The 19778-nt window shown below is 41.3% G+C and overlaps 1 protein-coding gene across 1 annotated transcript; it reads right to left on the bottom strand.

Moving 5' to 3' along the window:
- Positions 1–8160: 8160 nt before the first annotated feature.
- Positions 8161–19653, bottom strand: SVBP (small vasohibin binding protein). The gene is made up of 3 exons (XM_017881971.1): positions 19555–19653; positions 19065–19214; positions 8161–8610 (listed from the first exon to the last, which is right to left on the bottom strand). Exons 2-3 carry the CDS (start codon positions 19176–19178, stop codon positions 8524–8526), a joined length of 201 nt encoding a protein of 66 aa, XP_017737460.1. The 5' UTR covers positions 19179–19214; positions 19555–19653; the 3' UTR covers positions 8161–8523.
- Between the last annotated feature and the right edge of the window lie 125 nt (positions 19654–19778).

Here is a 19778-nt window from a genome sequence, read left to right as displayed (position 1 = left end):
AGCAATTAGATACATTGGGCATCATCTGGCTTGCAGGATCTCATGTGGATTTCCTTTCCTACGCTAGAAACTACTAAATTCTAGCTATTCAGATGCCACTTCATATTCTAAAATCCAAATCAAATAGAAATAAACAGTACTGTATGGCAAAGTTGTACCTCACTGAGAACTTAGGTCCACTGAACCCCCAGTGTAGACAGACATTCCACCTCCCAGATGGTGGAAAAAAGGATTGATGGCTGGTTCTGCTCCACCCTCAGAGACTGTGCCAGAACATCTTCTACCCTGGATATAACTTTTTTAAGTTTCCAGAACAATGCATGTGGTAAATATACATCTAGTCTCAAATTAGATGTTTAAAAATAAAAACATTTTTTTTATTTGGCTGTAACAGAATAGATAGTGCCTTCCTGTTAAATCATTCATATGTTCCTAGTTAGATGGATTTGCCTGTGTTCCATGACTTTTTATCTCCTTCAGTTTAGGTTTTGTATTTTTGCTATCTGCCATAGTGCCTGACACTCAGAAATGTTCACTTTGTATGTGAATTGATTTAGTTGTGGATTCTAGTAAGTTACATACAAGGTTACTATAATGTGGTAAGAATTTTACAAATATACACGGGCTTAGACATTTCAATACTATGTCCTTCAGTGCTCTACATTCATTTCAATGTGATGCTCCCCTTAATCAAAGCATTTTAGGAACTCCAGTTTGAAAATGGTCTTCACATAAATTCTTAAGGACCAAGCAGCTGTAACAATGCCTGACTAAATAGGTGCTGAACAACGCCAAAAAGCGAAAAACATGTTTTATTCTGAACTGACTAAATTCTTTCCAAAAACCTAACATTTGAGATTAGCCAATTATGTTCTATTCTTAAATCAAATTAGGTATCATATTTGAACTCAAACGACTTGTGGCTGCTTCTAAAATTTGAAACTATGTTGAAAGGAAGAAGATGCAATTCTGAAAGAGAATTTCCATGTCCATTTTAAGTGAAGCAGCAGAGTTAAATATACAGACCCCCAGGAGGACAGCTTTGAAAAGTAAAATACCCATTTGGATGTGTAAATTATGGCTTGATTGTAACAGCAATAATTCATACTTAATTGCCTCCAGTTTTTGTGTAGGTTAATGACACTAGGATAGTTACAGGTCAGCTGACAGCTGGTTAACAGAGGGATCTATGCTTCCTTGCACCTCTCTGAGAATATGGTTATACTTCCATATGGGCTTCAGGGTGTCAGATACTAAGGCTACTCATTCAGTGCCTTCACTTCCTCAGACAGTGGTTTTCTAAAACAGAATGTCTCTTCTTGGGCTTCCTCTTAGAAACAAGGGAGGAGGCCGAGACTTTAAAATCTGCACTTCTCAAATGAATACATGAAGCCAGCGGGGTTTAGGCAGTTCTCTTTGTCCTAAACTTGAGAGAGAGTGTAGATCTCCCTCCTGGTCAACTTCTAGTCCCTTCTTCCTAACCTGAAGTCCTACTCCTGTGTCTGATAAGCAGAATCAAGTGACTGAGAATCTGCTACTCTTTTAGCCCTGTGACCTTGAATAAAACGTTTAATCTCTCTAAGCCTATTTTCTTATCTGTAAAATGGAGGATTTACTTCTTTTCAGGGTTCTTTTGTGGATTGAACAACATGATGTTTTATGTGGATGAACATAAAACACCTAGAATAATGAATGGTATATAAAATATGTTAAATAAATGTTAGATGGCTTTCTGTCCCCTCTAGCCTTCTTCTCTTCCCATATATACATATTTTAATTTATAATAGTTGTAATAGTTAACATTTACTATGTACAGTAAATGTATAACGCTTACTATATTATACCATATAACTTACTATGTGGCAGGAACCATTCCTTGAATTTTACTATTTTACATAATCCCCTAAACAATCCAATGAGGTAGGTGATCACTAGGTTTTTTTTTTTTTTTTTTTTTTTTTTTTTTTTTTTTTTTTTTTTTTTTGAGACGGAGCCCACTCTGTCGCCCAGGCTGAGTGCAGTGGCCGGATCTCGCTCACTCCAAGCTCCGCCCTCCCGGGTTCCGCCATTCTCCTGCCCAGCCTCTCTGATAGCTGGACTACAGGCCCCGCCACCTCGCCCGGTATTTTTTGTATTTTTAGTAGAGAGGGGTTTCCACCATGTTAGCCAGGATGGTCTCAATCTCCTGACCTTGTGATCCGCCGTCTCAGCTCCCAAAGTGCTGGGGATTAACAGGCTTGAGCCACCGCGCCCGGCGCTGATCACAGGTTTTAGGTCAGCAGTTCTCAAAGTGTGGTCTGTGGACCCCTAGGGTTCCTGAGACCCTTTCAGGGTCAAATTTTTTTTTTTTTTTTTTTTTTTTTTTTGAGATGGAGTTTCACTCTGTTGCCCAGGCTGGAGTGCAGTGGCATGATCTCAGTTCACTGCAAGCTCTGCCTCCTGGGTTCACGCCATTCTCCTGCCTCAGCCTCCCAGGTAGCTGGGACTACAGGTGCCCGCCACCATGCCTGGAATTTTTTTTTTTTTTTTTTGTATTTTTAGTATAGATGTGGTTTCACCATATTAGCCAAGATGGTCTCAATCTCCTGACCTTGTGATCCACCCGGCCTCCCAAAGTACTGGGATTACAGGCGTGAGCCACCGTGTTTTCTTAATCCTAAAACTGGGACTGAAATGTCACTCTGTTGACATTTTTGCCAATGGAGCAAAGCAATGGTGGGCAACATGCCTGGCATTCTGGTTTGGATCAAGGCAGTGGTCCTAAACGGTACTGCTAGTTACTGTGCTTTTCACTGCTGCAGGCTCACAGTAAAAAACAAAAAACTCAAGAATGTCATGATGAACTAGTAAAAAGTATTAATTTTATTAAACCTTTACCCTTGAGTAAATTTTTTTTTTTTTTTTTGAGGTGGAGTTTGCTCTTGTCACGTGGGCTGGAGTGCAATGGTGTGATCTTGGCTCACTGTAACCTCTGCCTCCTGGGTTCAAGTGATTCTCCTGCCTCAGCCTCCCAAGTAGCGGGGATTATAGGCACCTGCCACCACAGCCCGCTAATTTTTTGTATTTTTAGTAGAGACGGGGTTTTACCATGCTGGTCAGGCTGGTCTTGAACTCCTGACCTCGGGTGATCCACCTGCCTTGGCCTCCCAAAGTGCCGGGATTACAGGTGTGAGCCACCGTGCCTGGCCGAGTACACATCTTTTTAATATTCTGTGGAATTAAATGGAAAGCACACGTAGAACATTCCTGCTGCATACTGCAGTGATGATGTTTTTCTGGAGGAAAAGCACTGGTTTGAGTTTGAGCTGAACTCACTTCTTTTCTTATGAAACACCAAAAGATGATTGACAAACTAGGGTTGCTCAGACTTGCCTTTCTGAAAATATAAAGGGAGACAGCCTATTGCTTCAAGAAATAGTTTTTATTGCCAAGGATAAAATTTGAGCTTCCAAGTGAAAAGCAGAATTTTAGAAAACTTGTATCCAAACTCTGTCACTGGGCATTTGACATTTTCCAATACTCAGACTTTTCTGGTGAGATCAGTGTGGATATTAATGAATAAATATTTCTGACGTTGTGTAATGCAACGTGGTAACATTTAGAAAATTCACATAACTCAGCGAACCAGTATTTTCTAAATGATCAGTGCATGATGTTACAAAATCATGCATGGGTGAAAGATCTGTTCATAGGGAAAGATTCAAAGACCAAAGGATTTTAATGTAACAGAGTACAAAAAGATCACTAACGTGCTATCAGATTCTATATTGCAACTAACCTTTAAGAAACCACCACTCGCTGAGTTTTGGTATAGTAGTAAAGCTTATCTACAATGATCATAAAAGGCTATTAAAATACCCTTCCCTTTTCTAACTACATATCAATGTGAGGCCGCATTTTCTTCATATATTTCAACCAAAACAAGATGAGAATCCAGTATACAGAAGCAGATATGAGAATTCAGCTTTTTTCCATTATGCTGGATATTAAAGAGATTTGCAAAAATGTGAAACAATGCCACTCTTCTCACTAAATGATTATTTTGAATTTTTTTCACAAAATGTTATTGTGTTATCCTGTAAGGGTTATCACTTTTAATGAATTAGTAAATATTTTTTAAACTTTTAATGTCTTTATTACAGGCTTGAGCCACTGCGCCCGGCCTTACTTTTAATTTCTAATAAAGCAAATATGATATATACAACAAGCCTTTAATTAAAAAACCCTGAGACCAAAAAACTTAAGAATTATTGACTTGGGGGCCAGGCACAGTGGCTCATGCCTGTAATCCCAGCACTTTGGGAGGTTGAGGTGGGCGCATCACTTGAGGTCAGGAGTTCGAGACCAGTCTGACCAACATAGTGAAACCCTAGCTCTATTAAAAATACAAAAATTAATCAGGCGTGGTGGCAGGCGCCTGTAATCCCAGCTGCTCACGAGGCTGAGGCAGGAGAATCGCTTGAACGCAGGAGGCAGAGCCGAGATAGTGCCACTGTACTCTAGCCTGGGTGACAGAGCAAGACTCTGTCTCAAAAAAAAAAAAAAAAAAAAAAAATCATTGACTTAGGGAGATTAACACTTGCCCACACAATCACCAAGTAGTGGATCTTAGCGTCAAACCCAGGCAGCTTGACTTCCAAAGTCAGTGTTGTCATTATTGGTTTTAGATGTAAGGCTTCAAAAATATCTCTGTACCTCTGAGAAACTGGGGATGGACCACATCAGCATGAAGGAATTCTGGGCAGGTAAGCAGAGATGATGTGTTCCTAGTTTTCTTTGACTATATTTATAAGACCCTTAGCATTCAACGTTATTCCAATTATGGACACAATGGCTTCCGGACCCCTTACCCTGGTATTTCTTAAGAGGTAGAAGATAAATCTTTTTCTTTCTAAAATGTGAATAAAAGGCCAGGTATGGTGGCTTATGCCTGTAATCCTAGCATTTGGGAGACCAGGAGTTTAAGACCAGCCTAGGCAATGTGGCGAGTACCCATCTTTACAAAAATATTTTAAAAAATTAGCTGGGTGTGGTGATACACATCTGTAGTCCTAGTTACTTGGGAGACTGAGGTAGGAGGATCGCTTGAGCCCAGGAGTTCAAGGCTGCAGTGAGCTGTGACTGTACCACTTGCACTCCAGCCTGGGTGATAGAGCAAGACCCTGACTCAAAGAGCAGGGGAGAAAAAAAGGGAAGGGGAATACAAAGATGACCCATTGCTCTCTTGGTTCAGGTATCCTCTTGTATCTCAATTTTTTGTTTTTTTTTTTACCACAACCCACAGTAAGGAATAATTTTTACATCAAATGCAGTATACACATTCATGTGTATGTAAGCCTAAAACAAAAGTTTCACCAAACAATATCCTTACCACATGTGGTAGTTGTTTTTTTTTGAGTCTTGCTCTGTCGCCCAGGCTGGAGTGCAGTAGCGCGATCTCCACTCACTGCAAACTCCACCTCCCAGGTTCACACCATTCTCCTGCCTCAGCCTCCTGAGTAGCTGGGATTACAGGCACCTGCCACTACGCCCAGCTAATTTTTTTTTGTATTTTTAGTACAGACAGGGTTTCACTGTGTTAGCCAGAATGGTCTCGATTTCCTGACCTCGTGATCTGCCCTCCTTGGCCTCCCAATGTGCTGGGATCATAGGCATGAGCCACCGTGCCCGGCCCCACATGTGGTATTTTCTAATTTATTTCATTGAAAAGAAACACTGGTCATAATTTACTAAACTGATTTTACAACCACTTGCAATTTGAAAAACTGTGCCCTATAGAGTGTTTCTCCAGGAGAAGAATATACTCAAGGCTGAGAGATGTTAATACAAGCAGTTCCCAACTAAGAATCTTTCCACACAATGATCATGTCTTTCCTGGTTATGTGCAATCTGAAAACATTTCCCATGAAACAATCTGAAAGGTGGCTGGAAAGGGAAGTAACATTTTCTGAGTGCTATGGTTGGAATGTGTCCCCCAAAGTTCATGTGTTAGAAATAATCCCCAATGCAACAGTGGTAAGAGGTGGAAACATCAAGAGATGATTAGGTTATGAGGGCTCTGCCATCATGAATGATTAATGCTGTCTTATTGCTGGAGTAGGCTAGTTATCTTGGGAGTGGGTTCCTAATAAAAGGATGAAGTTTGGTCTCCTTCTCCCTCCCTTGCCCTTTCACCTTCAGCCACAGGATGATGTAGCAAGACGGCCCTCAGCAGATGCAGGCCCCTCCACACTGGACATCCCAGCTTCTAGAACTGTAAGAAACCAATCTCTGTTCTTCATAAATTACCCAATCTAGGCCAGGCATGTTGGCTCATCCCTGTAATCCCAGTACTTTGGGAGGCTGAGGCGGGTGGATCACTTGAGCTCAGGAGTTTGAGTCCAGCCTGGGCAACAAAGTCAGACCCTGTCTCTACGAAAAAAAAACAAAATTAGCAAGCGTGGTGGTGCATGCCTGTGGTCCCAGCTACCCAGGAGGCTGAGGTGGGAAGATGGCTTGAGCCAGAAAGCAAAGGTGCAGAGGTTGCAGTGAGTCGAGATCATGCCACTGCACTCTAGCCTGGGCAACAGAGCCAGACCCTGTCTCAAAAAAACAAAAAAACAAACAAAACAAAACAAAAAACCCCACAAACACACAAACCCAATCTAAGGTATTGCTGTAACAGCACAAAGTGGACTAAGACACCGAGTATCTATTACATACATTATTTCTCAACAACACTCCTGACAGGAAGGAAATATCATTCCATTATGTAGAGGGAAAACGGCAGTTCAGAGAGGTTAAGTGGTAGTTGGGTACCCCAGGTCATTTGGCTCCAAAACTGCTTTTTTTTTTTTTTTTTAGCATGACAGTATTTCTGTATATTTATAGGGACAGCTCCCTCCAAACACCTACCTCTCTGAAAACACAAAAACTCCATTCAAAAAAATTTAGCAGGATGCTACAGAACCTAATTACCATTTGTGGAGATAATCTATGTAGAGATTATCCTTAATTATAACTTGGCCTCTAAAAACACATTCTCCACAGTGGTAGAAAGTTTAACATCCCATTAACTCCCCAGTTTACTCCTAAAATATGCCAGAGCAATGGGAAAAGTATTCTCAGTGACTTCAGAGGCAGCAGGGAGACAGAGGAGACAGGGACAACTTGAGGTGTTTCCAGCATTTCCAGCTTAGAGAAAAGGAGGTGGCAGTGTCTGCCTCTTTGCCCCATCTGAGTGGTATTTTTTCAGCTCTCTTAAGTCCTGCTCCCCCTACTCCCAAGGAATTTCTGGAAATGAAATATCCTAGAAGAACAATCTCTTCTTTTGCTCAGCATTAAAATAACTCTACTAAGCATTCACAGGTATGAACTACCATTCTTTTTTTTTTTTTGAGACGGAGTCTCGCTCTGTGGCCCAGGCTGGAGTGCAGTGGCCGGATCTCAGCTCGCCTCCCGGGTTTATGCCATTCTCTTGCCTCAGCCTCCCGAGGGACTACAGGCGCCCGCCACCTCGCCCGGCTAGTTTTTTGTATTTTTTAGTAGAGACGGGGTTTCACCGTGTTAGCCAGGATGGTCTCGATCTCCTGACCTCGTGATCCGCCCATCTCGGCCTCCCAAAGTGCTGGGATTACAGGCTTGAGCCACCGCGCCCGGCCTGAACTACCATTCTTGATACAAATGTCAGAAGCAGGAACAACCTTACATTTCTACACCTAAAAATGGCAGTTGAATGGCGGAGGGGTGGTGGCCGGTTTCTGAGGGACGTCTGAATATTTCCATCATAAATCTGTTTCTAGGTCTGATAAGGCAGCCAACAAAACAAAAAACAAAAAGCACCTGCACTCCCCTCTTGCTGTTGATGCAAGCCTGCTGCTAGCTCTCCACAATCACCGGTGAGGAAATCCTAGCTTCAGGCCTCTAACCCTGACTAGTGACTCATCTGGGAGTAAAGGGGTCACATATTTACATCTGTGTGACTACAAACTAGAGATCAGCAGGGTCTGCAGTTTTAGCTCCAGGAAGAATGAAAACTGGAAGCAGTCATGTTCTTTCTCTCCTCTCTGCCAAGCTCCTGAAGGAGAGAGGGTGCGTTCTGCTCACCTCAACTTTTCTTACCTATTACATTACTTTGTATTCCATTTTCTATGGCTAGGCACTTGCTAAAGTATCAGTAAATGAACATTTTATTAGTATTTTATTTGTATTTTTGGAGAAGATATAGTTTCATAAGAAATACTGATTTTCTCAAACAATAGAAAAGGTTTTTTTGTGTGTGTGTTTTTTAAAAAAAACAAAAAACAAAAAACAAAAACCACTGTCTTCGAAGAAGAAAACAAGTCTCTTCAGCAAGCATGCGGCCAATTCAGATTGGAGGAACCAGTGAAGTAGAAGTTACACATAGGAAGTGAGTTCAGATTTATCCACAAATGTCTTCTGGCCTAGTTCTGTAAGGCTCCAAATGGGCCATCTCAGCTTAAAACTGGCAACACCCTGTCAAACAAAGCTCTCAGGGTCCCATCTGGTTTGAACCTGGGGAGCTCATTCTCCAGGAGGCTGCATCTGTTTACAGAACTCATCAAACTGCTGCTGCTCCAGTTCTGTCATGACTCTGTTGAGGGCATAGATCTGAATGAGAGAAAGAGATACATCTGTTAGCAATGGAAGCAGCTGCACAACGCATCTTCTGACATAACAGGTGGTGCCTTCTGAAAATACCAGAATTTCACCAGTAGTGGTAATGCAGGGACAGTGATCTGGGAATAGGAAAGTTAGATATTAGTTCCATCTGGAGAACCAAGAAAGCAGCAGCGATGCATGTGGCTTGATTTGGTCTTTAAGGGATTAGTAGGATCCCTTAAGAAGAAAACAAGTCTTTTCAGCAAGCATGTGGCCAATTCAGATGGAGGAACCAGTGAAGCAGAAGTTACATACAGGAAGATAGATTTATCCACAAATATCTTCTGGTCTAGTTCTGTAAGGCTGCAAAATGGGCCATCTCAGCTTAAAATCTATCATGGGACATGATAGGTGGTGGGGGAGGATATTATGTGTAAATAAATGTAATGGAAAAGTATAGGGTCTGTTCTGGAAACTTCAAGTATGCCAATATGAAGGATATCATAGAGTAGGGGTTGGGGAGCTGAAGAAAGCAAGAAAATTATGTTGGGGTCTTAAATGCCATGCCAAGGAATCTGGATTCTACCTGGCAGATTCTGGAGAGCCAGCAAAGATAAGTGTGCAGGGGAACAATGTGAATATATATATAGTATATATACACTATGTTTAGTATATATAGCTTATATAAGTAGAGTATATATAATATATAAGCTATATATACTCTATAGCTATATATACTAAGAGTATATAGTATACTTGCAAACCTCTGACCTGACAGATCCTCCTGCCCTGGCCTCCCANGAAAATTATGTTGGGGTCTTAAATGCCATGCCAAGGAATCTGGATTCTACCTGGCAGATTCTGGAGAGCCAGCAAAGATAAGTGTGCAGGGGAACAATGTGAATATATATATAGTATATATACACTATGTTTAGTATATATAGCTTATATAAGTAGAGTATATATAATATATAAGCTATATATACTCTATAGCTATATATACTAAGAGTATATAGTATACTTGCAAACCTCTGACCTGACAGATCCTCCTGCCCTGGCCTCCCAAAGTATGTGTGTATATATATAATAATAGTATATATACAATATATAGCCTACATATAGTATACATATAAGCTATATGCACTATATAGCTATATATACTAACTATATATACTATATATATGGTGTGTGTGTATATAGAGTATATATAGTATATGGTATACTTGCAAACCTCTGACATGACAGATCTTCCCACCTCAGCCTCCCAACGTATATACTAATAGTATGTATATATACTATACATAGGCTATATATACTATAGGCTACATATAGTATATATACACATATGTATGTATAGCTTTTATATACACATATATACTATATGTATATATACTATAGATAAGCTATATATACATATATACATATAGTATATATAAGCTATATATGTACTATGTAGTATATATAGCTTATCTATACACTATATAGTATATATGTATATACTCTATGCTATATATTCCTATCTATATACATGTATATAGCCTATATATATGTGTATATATGTATACATATAGCCTATACATATATGTATGTATAGCTTATCTATATACTATATATGTATATATAGCTTATGTGTAAGCTATATATGTATCTATTTCAGACACAGTTTTGCTCTGTTGCCCAGGCTGGAGTGCAGTGGTGTGATCTCAGCTCACTGCAACCTCTGCCTCCCAAGTTCAAGCAATTCTCCAGCATGAGCCTCCCAAGTAGCTGGGATTACAGGTGACCGCCACCAAACCCAGCTAGTTTTTGTTTTTAGTAGAGAGGAGGTTTTACCATGTTGACCAGACTGGTCTCCAACTCCTGGCCTCATGTGATCCTTCTACCTCAGCCTCCCAAAGTGCTGGGATTACAGGCGTGAGTCACTGTGCCCAGCTATAAGCAACGTAATTCTATCTGTGCTTTAGGAGACATATGTTACAACAGTCCAGAAAGGAGGTCATGGGAATATCGCCTACAGCAGGCAGTGGTGATGGAAAGAAGATGGCAAGACACATCCTCAGGTGAAAGGCAGGGTAACTACACCTTATTCCTCACCTTTCTTTATCCTTAATCCACCCACTAAAGAACAGAAACAGATCACAAAACTTCCTAATTTGTAGAAGAAAAATATGAAAGAGAGCGAGAATGTGTGTGTGTAGAGGAGCTATAACTTGATTAATTGAAAAGACAAGGAAGGGGGAAAAATGAAACTTAGAAGTAGGACAAATAGAAAATACAAAATAAGAGCAGAAACGAATGAAAAAGCAACCAAACCTACAATAGAGAGAATCACCAAGACTGCAAGATGGTTATTTGAAAATACTAAAAAAAAACCTTGCAAACCTCTGACATGACAGATCAACATAAAAAGGGAGTGGGCGGCCGGGCGCGGTGGCTCACGCCTGTAATCCCAACACTTCGGGACCGAGGCGGGCGGATCACGACGTCAGGAGATTGAGACCATCCTGGCTAACACGGTTAAACTCCGTTTCTACTAAAAATACAAAAAATTAGCCGGGCGAGGTGGCAGGCGCCTGTAGTCCCAGCTACTCGGGAGGCTAAGGCAGGAGAATGGCATGAACCCAGGAGGCGGAGCTTGCAGTGAGCCAAGATCGCATCGCTGCACTCCAGCCGGGGCGACAGAGCAACACTCCGTCTCAAACAAACAAACAAAAAAAGGGAGTGGGCACAAATAAACATTATTAGGAACTAGAAAGAAGACTTAACTACTGACATAACAGAAATTAAAATAAAACATTATGAACTCCGTGTTAACACATTTGACAACCTAAATGAAACAAGTTCCTAGGAAAAGTAAAATGATCCAAACTGACTAGAAAGCTTGAATGATCCCGTCATATTTAAGAAAAATGGAATTCTGCAGTGATGAAAACTGTTACAACACTACCGCAAATGATTCTTGCAACACAGAATGTGGCTGATAAAACTGGTAAATTTTATGTATATTTTACCATAATAAAAATAAATAAAATTGAATGGTTAAAAAAAAAGCCGAGTGAAGAGAACCCATCACAATAACATATATGAAAGTTCAGACACATGCAAAACAATATATTGTTACACCACAAAATATTATTTAGAAGTACATAGACAGTAAATTAACATAGAACAGCAAGAATGATTAGCATAAAATACAGCAAAGAGGGTACTGCTGGTGGGAAGGGTGAGGTACACAAACAGAAAAGGGGTACGCAAAGCTTCCCAGTGACTGGTCATGTTCTATAGTTGGGTGTTTTATGAAGCTGCACACACACATTATATAAATATACTTTTAACACACACACAAATATATATAAATATATATTTTATATATTAAATATGTATAATATATATATTAAATATAATTTGTGTGTGTGTGTGCACGTGCGTGTGTGAGCACAGTCTTGCTCTGTCATCAAGCTGGAATGCAATGATATGATCTTGGCTCACTGCAACCTCCAGCTCCAGGTTCAAGCAATTCCCTTGCCTCAGCCTCCTGAGTAGCTAGGACTACAGGTGTGCGCCACCATGCCTGGCTAATTTTTTTGTATTTTAGTAGAGATGGGTTTCACCATGTTGGTCAGGAAGGTCTTGATCTCCTGACCTTGTGATCCACCCGCCTCGGCCTCCCAAAGTGCTGGGATTACAGGCATGAGCCACCATGCCCGGATTCACATATATATATGTTTTAAAACCTCCACTTGCTTCATTCAGTAAGTATTTACTAGCATTTGTAATCTGCACATTACTGTGCTAGGGACTGAGAGGCATATTAAAGAGACCTTCAGATCAAGGAGGCAAGATGGCAGGAGAAAGAGGAGACTCAAAATGGGTCAGAGTGTCCAGGCCAAAAATGACTTTCGGTCAAGAAGGAAACAGACCCCAGCAGTGTCAAACGGTGCTTCCACTGCCGATGCGCCTTCCATTCCCATTCACCTCCCACATCTCTCCTTCACATCTAACTTTCTGGAATCTGGCATCTGCAGAATTGAATAGAAACTTTCTCTTCCTCCCCACAAAGGGTCTTGTTGCATTACATTCCAGGCAATAAAGATTAAAACAACAACAACAACAAAAAAACAGGATGGGTGCAGTCACTCAAACATGTAATCCCAGCACTTTGGGAGGCCGAGGAGTGGGGATCACTTGAGGTCAGGAGTTCGAGACCAGCCTGACCAACATGGTAAAAACCCATCTCTACTAAAAATATGGTGGCAGGTGCCTGTAATCCCAGCTACTCAGGAGGCTGATACAAGAGAACTGCTTGAACCTGGGAGGTGGAGGTTGCACTGAGTTGAGATCGTGCCCCTGCACTCCAGCCTGGGTGACAGAGACTCCATCTCAAAACAAAACAAAAATACCAACCAACCCAACAGAAAAAAACAGCAAGGCAGCTGTAGGGGGCAAGGCAAAAAGCAACAGACAAAGGTCAGAAGATGTTTAGACCACACGCCTGCCCCTCATTAACTACAGTACTCTACTCCCATCACTTTAAAGTGAGGATAATACTGCCTACCTCACAAGGTCATATATTTTATGTATCGGATTAACCAAGGTTAAATGGGAGTCACAATAACTCCTGTTTTCGAGCCCTGGTGTGAGGACTATATGTGGCTATGCATGTGTAGCTTGGCTCGGTCCTAGCACATCTCAAGAGCTCCACGGGCCAGCTGCTGCTTGAGTGCGGCAATGTTGCATTTCAGCAGGTCAACAGGAACTCAGCAGTTGTTCAACTTAGAATCCACAAAATAAAAGCAGGCTGCCTGCTTGGAAACACAAGATTATTCCTGATCATAATCACTGCCATTTTTCAAATGCTTCCTCTGCCAAGTACTGCGCTATAGGCTTTACAAATGGTATTTCCATTCCTTTTAATGGTCTTCTGAGGTAGATGTTATCCTCATTTTACCAAGGAGGAACTGATGAACTGGGGGTTCAGAGAGGTTATAAGTATCTTGTCCAATGTCACATGGAAAGAACTGGGATTTATGGAGGAGCTGAGATTTGAAGTCAGACAAATAAATTTAACCTGTAGAACTTTACAGAAGGTTGTCAATAAGGACATGAACAATGTCCTCAACATCTATCCTTACAATATGCACAGAGGACGGTTTCACAGGGCTGGTTTTTTTTAAATGGATTTTAACATAATTACTATGTGTACATAGACAACTAATAGGGAAAAACCCCAAATTAATGTTTTAACAAGTTAACAAGCTGTTACTAAAGACCATATGCTTGGATTTAAAAAAGAGTACAATAGAGGAAGTCTCTCATTCAACCTAGCAGTTTAACCAATCTCTTTTAATAAATCCAGCACATCAGAGTGGTAAAATTTATCCTTTAACATTCCACATAAAACATGTGTGCCCTCTCCTACATTTAATCATTAGTAGTCTCTAAAATGGTAAAATAAATTGAATTTACATTAGCAAATGAAAGTGCAAATTTGTACAGCTAGGCTCAGCAGCAAAAGTGAAGAATAAGAATGAAAGGTGAAAAGCTGGTGTATGCCCTGTGGAGCGAGGACTTCCATGAAGGTCCGTGCCCTGCAGCCAAACACAGTCAACATGCCACCATTTTCTTGTTGCTCTTAAATGAGCAAAACCAAATTTTTTTTTTTATTTAATGAAATATTAAATCTTTATTTCCCCCTAACATAATTTGTGATCAGGTAGAGCAGAGATAAGTCCCACCATCACTGGGGACAGCAGCAACATACAGACTTCAGAAACAGACTTGATTCATCAGTAACATCCTCCCCTGGTACCATTAGAAGGAATGCATCTAATAACAAATTTGCAATGTTGTCACATTGTTCTAATTTATTTGATTAGTTTATCTGGAAAAACTTTATACATTATTTAAGATAACAGTAAATTATTTTCTTGCTCTGAAAAAATAATGTTTTTTTCACATTTTAAAACCTTAGTATCCTTTTGCAAAAGGAGTTGCAAGAATGTGACAGCTGGGTTTGCAGAATGTCCATGTACAAGTTTGTATTTATAAGAACCTGGTAATCTGCCTATAATTTGCTTCTACAAATAGAACTCTTTACAATAATATTTTTTAAAAAACAGGCTTAAACTTTCCCCTATTGATTCTACTTGTAGCAAAGAGGTACTTACTTTTCAAGTATTTGGTAAAAGGCAAGTTTTTTTTTTTTTTTTTTTTTTTTTTTTTTNTTTTTTTTTTTTTTTTTTTTTTTTGCCAATTTTAAGCTGTTAAACTTTAAGACCAAACTATTTACGTGAAAAAAAAAATCATGCCTAGTCAATCCTAGTTGTTGCGGGAAGTCAGGGACCCTGAACGGAGGGACCTGCTGAAGCCATGGCAGAAGAATATAAATTGTGAAGATTTCATGGACATTTATTAGTTCCCCAAATTAACTTTTATAATTTCTTATGCCCGTCTTTACTGCAATCTCTGAATATAAATTGTGAAGATTTCACAGACACTTATCACTTCCCCAATCAATACCCTTGTGATCTCCTATGCCTGTCTTTACTTTAATCTCTTAATCCCATCATCTTCATAAGCTGAGGAGGATATATGTCACCTCAGGACCCTGTGATGATTGCGTTAACTGCACAAATTGTTTGTAGAGCATGTGTGTTTGAACAATATGAAATCTGGGCACCTTGAAAAGAGAACAGGATAACAGCAATGTTCAGGAAACAAGGGAGATGGCCTTGGACTCTGACTGCTGGTGAGCTGGACAGAACAGAGTCATATTTCTCTTCTTTCAAAAGCAAATAGGAGAAATATCGCTGAATTCTTTTTCTCAGCAAGGAACATCCCTGAGAAAGAGAATGCGCCCCTGAGGAGAGGTCTATGAACGGCCCCCTTGGAGGCGGCCATCTTTTCCGGTCGAAGCCCAAGGGATGAAATAAGCCCCGTCTTCTGTAGCGCTCCCAGGCTTATTAGGACAAGTTCCCACCTAATAAATTTTGGTCAGACAGGTTGTCTGCTCTCAAACCCTGTCTCCTGATTAAGATGTTATCAATGACAATGCGTGCCCAAAACTTCATTAGCAATTTTAATTTCACCCTATCCTGTGGTCCTGTGATCTCGCCCTGCCTCCATCTGCTTTGTGATATTTTATTACCTTGTGAAGTATGTGATCTCTGTGACCCACACCCTATTCGCACACTCCTTCCCTTTTTGAAAATCACTAATAAAAACTTGCTGATTTTACGGCTCAGGGAGCATCATGGAACCTGCTGATATGTGATGTCTCCCCGGACATCCAGCTTTAAAATTTCTCTTTTGTACTCTTTCCCTTTATTTCTCAGACCAGTTGAGACTCTTAGGGAAATAGAAAAGAACCCACGTTAAATATTGGGGGTGGGGTTTTCCCTGATACCTAGTCAATCATTTTATAGCCAAATGCTCTTGTCTTTTAAAGAATGCAGAAAAATACTAATTTGCTAACAAGGAGCACATTGGAAAAAGCCATTTTAAAGTACTGAAGAATAAGGAGTATTTTTTTTTCTACTGATGAAAATTATTAGAAAAGCTATCCTGTCTGTTGTCTTTAGCTAGTTTTAATAAATCTGTTCAAAATGATAGTCAAGAAATCTTTAGAAAATTGGAAGAGGGGATGCTTTTTTACAGCATGAAAGGAATTCCATTAATTGTAGAAATTCTCATTAAATTTTGACTTTGGTTCTTCATAAAAAATACTGATTTAACTTCTGCATTCTGTGTGTTTGAACACCATCTACCTTCATCGTCAAAGGCCAAAATTGGATTCAAAGGAATTTCTGGGCTCTTAACTGTTGGTGACATCTAATCTGGATGGTTTTGAACCAATGGGTAAATTTATAATTTCTTCAAAATTTTCGTTCTGAACAGATACTCCATTTTCATTTGGTTTTCCAAATTCGGGGTGCTCTCCACAGTCACTTTTGATTGGTGTGAAGTAACCACATATGGGCTGGCAACTGGTTCTCCATTTCCCAGAGCATTTGTCGTACACAGAAGTGTAGATAGCTCTGTTCTTCCAGTGAGAGCTCCCTTGGCTATATCACCATTTCTCTGATCAATGGTTTTCTGATCTGTAGCTTCTGTTCTCTTGCTTCAGGGCTGTTCCTTATAGCAACCCTCATATTGTTCACCAAAGCACAATGCAGTCACATCATCTGGGGACTTGGATCCAGGTAGGAATGGGAAGGTAAAGGACCACAGCTCTCAGGTGGTCTGCCTTAATCCAAAGGTAGATTTCAGTTTACATATTACCTTCAAATGCACTAGTAAGTTTACTTATTATGTTTACTGCCTCCCCTTGCTGGAATGCAAGATCCATGAAGGCAGGGATTCTTTTCTGCTTTATCATCATGTGACTCAAATTCCTAGAACAGTGCCTGGCACATACTAGCAGTTCATTTTTTTTTTTTTTTTTTGAGACAGAGTCTAGCGCTGTTGCCCAGGCTAGACTGCAGTGGCACGATCTTGGCAACCTCCGTCTCCTGGGTTCAAGCATTTCTCCTGCCTCAGCCTCCCAAGTAGCTGGGACTACAGGTGCGCGCCACCACGCCCAGCTAATTTTTGTATGTTTGGTAGAGATGGGGTTTCACCATGTTGGCCAGGATGGTCTCAATCTCTTGACCTTGTGATCTGTCCACCTCAGCCTCACAAAGTGCTGGGATTACAGGCGTGAGCCACTGCACCTGGCCAATATTTAATGAATCAATCAGATTAACAAAAATTAAAAGTTAACAATATCGGCCGGGCACGGTGGCTCACGCCTGTAATCCCAGCACTTTGGGAGGCCGAGGTGGGTGGATCACAAGGTCAGGAAATTGACATCATCCAGGCTAACATGGTGAAACCCCAACTCAAAAACACAAAAAAAATTAGCCGGGCGTGGTGGCGGGCACCTGTAGTCCTAGCTACTCGGGATGCTGAGGCAGGAGAATGGCACGAACCCAGGACGCAGAGTTTGCAGTGAGCCAAGATCACACCACTGCACTCCAGCCTGGGAGACAGAGTGAGACTCCATCTCAAAAAAAAAAAAAAAAAAATTGACAATATCAAGTGTTAGGAAAAAAATGAGGAATGAGAATCCTCTTCCACTGCTAGTGGGAGTGCAAATGTATACAATTCCTTTGAAAGCAATTTGGCAGGCTGGGCGCCGTGGCTCACACCTGTAATCCCAGCACTTTGGGAGGCCGAGGTGAGCAGCTCACTTGAGGTCAGGAGTTCCAGACCAGCCTGGCCAACATGGTGAAACCTCGTCTCTACTAAAAATACAAAAATTAGCCAGGCGTGGTGGCACATGCCTATAATCCCAGCTACTCGGGAGGATGAGGCAGGAGAATTGCTTGAACCTGGGAGGCAGAGGTTGCAGTGAGCCAAGATTGCGCCACTGCACTCTGGCCTGGGTCACAGAGTGAGACTCCATCTCAAAAAAAAAAAAGCAATGTGGCAATGTCTAGTAAAATTGAGAATGTACCCAGTAATTTTTCTAGTTAAATACCCTATAGAAATTCTAAGGCAAGTGCCAAAGGAGACACCTAAAAGCTTTTAACTACAGCAATGTTTGTAATAGCAAAAAATACTATAATTTAAATGTGCATCCCTGTAAGAATGAATAAATGCACTAAAATGGATGCATAAAATAGACTACTATAAAAATTAATGAGAATAAACTAGATTCTTATATTAGCATGAACAGTTCTTAAAAAAACAATGTAAGCAAAATGCAAAATAAAATGCAGGAATTTTATTAATGTAAAAATTTAAAATACTATTGTATATTGTTCAAAGATCTCTATTAATATATTTGAATGTAAGAGTATAAAAAAAAGTAGTTGTCCATGGGAAGGTAAAAGGATGTAAGACAGGAAATGGACAAAACAGACAGATAAATAAACAAAACAAAGAGGGGAAAAGAGACCAGCAAGCTTTTCCCTGACATTAAATACTAAAATAAAATACTCATGTCTGTATGTGGCTCAATATCGGCAGTGTAAAGTTTAAAGCTTTTTATTCTCAAATTGATTGTAATCGTTGAGAGAACAAAGGAACACACTGGCTTGGGCCTCTACCTGGCATGAGTAGCTTCTTTCTGCACCAAATCCAGAACATCTGTACTGGGGGTGTCTGACACTTGCATGCTCTCCCTCATTCTGACTCCTTCTTTCCCCTTACATACCACTTTTTTTTTTCCTTTCTTCCTTCCCTTGGGTCTCTACCAAAAAAGCTCCGCACCAGGCTGGGGTTCTGACACTAACTTGGCATGTGATTCTGGGCTGCCACCTCACCATTCTGAACCTCAGTGTTTTCCCCTCTAAATCTGGGAGAACACCCATCCTGCCTGGAGGCAAGTAGGGATCGCTGTCAGTTCTTTCTGCTATTTCTCTATTCCAGCATCATCTCCAGCAGACTACAGGCATACAGAGCCTCCGCCTTAATCTCACCTCTGCTCTTTGTCTCTGCTTCAGCTCCTGCTGGGCTGATTTCTGTTTGGCCTTCTCAACTCTGCTGACAGGTTCTTTAACTTTGGTTTTTTCTTTACGTGCAGGTGGATCCATGGCTTGACTTCTGGGTATTTCTTAGGAGGCTCTGATCTGGGTGATATAGAAAAAGGCAGCTCTTAAAAAAAAACAAAAACAAACCTGCCAGTCACTCCTCTAACTAATCCTTTAGCTCCGCCCCATCCTTTGCCAGGTGAGGCAGAGTGGTCTGGTGGCAAGGGCGCTGCAGGTGGCGGAGTAGGAATCGAGTCCCAACGCCACAACCTCGCTGGGTGTCCCTGGGCAAGTCTCCTCCCCACTCTGAGCCTTAGTTTTCTGTCTGCAAAATGGGTTAATAGTGTCTTCCTGGCCTCCCTCCAGGAGCTGCTGTGTGCGGGTGGAATGCGAAGACCCCTGTGAAAGCGTTGCCCCCTCTGCGGCGTGCGGCACCCACCGCGGAAACGTCCTAATGGGAAGCTGAGGTCCAGGGGACGCCCACGGTTTTCCCACCGCGGCCGGCCTAACTCTGCCGCAGCAGCCTCCCCTGCGGCCTGGGGGCCGGGCCCCTCCGCCGCCCGGCCCCCGACTCCGCCCCGGCCCGCCCGGCCCCAGGGGACGGCCCCCGCCTCCCGCCCTCTTCCCTCTTCTGGAGGAAAATGGCGGCCGCTGGAGCCGCCG

The sequence above is a fragment of the Rhinopithecus bieti genome, unplaced genomic scaffold (assembly GCF_001698545.2).
Source record: "Rhinopithecus bieti isolate Rb0 unplaced genomic scaffold, ASM169854v2 scaffold_12155, whole genome shotgun sequence".
Classification (NCBI taxonomy): domain Eukaryota; kingdom Metazoa; phylum Chordata; class Mammalia; order Primates; family Cercopithecidae; genus Rhinopithecus; species Rhinopithecus bieti.
This window is presented reverse-complemented; position numbering and strand designations above follow the sequence as displayed.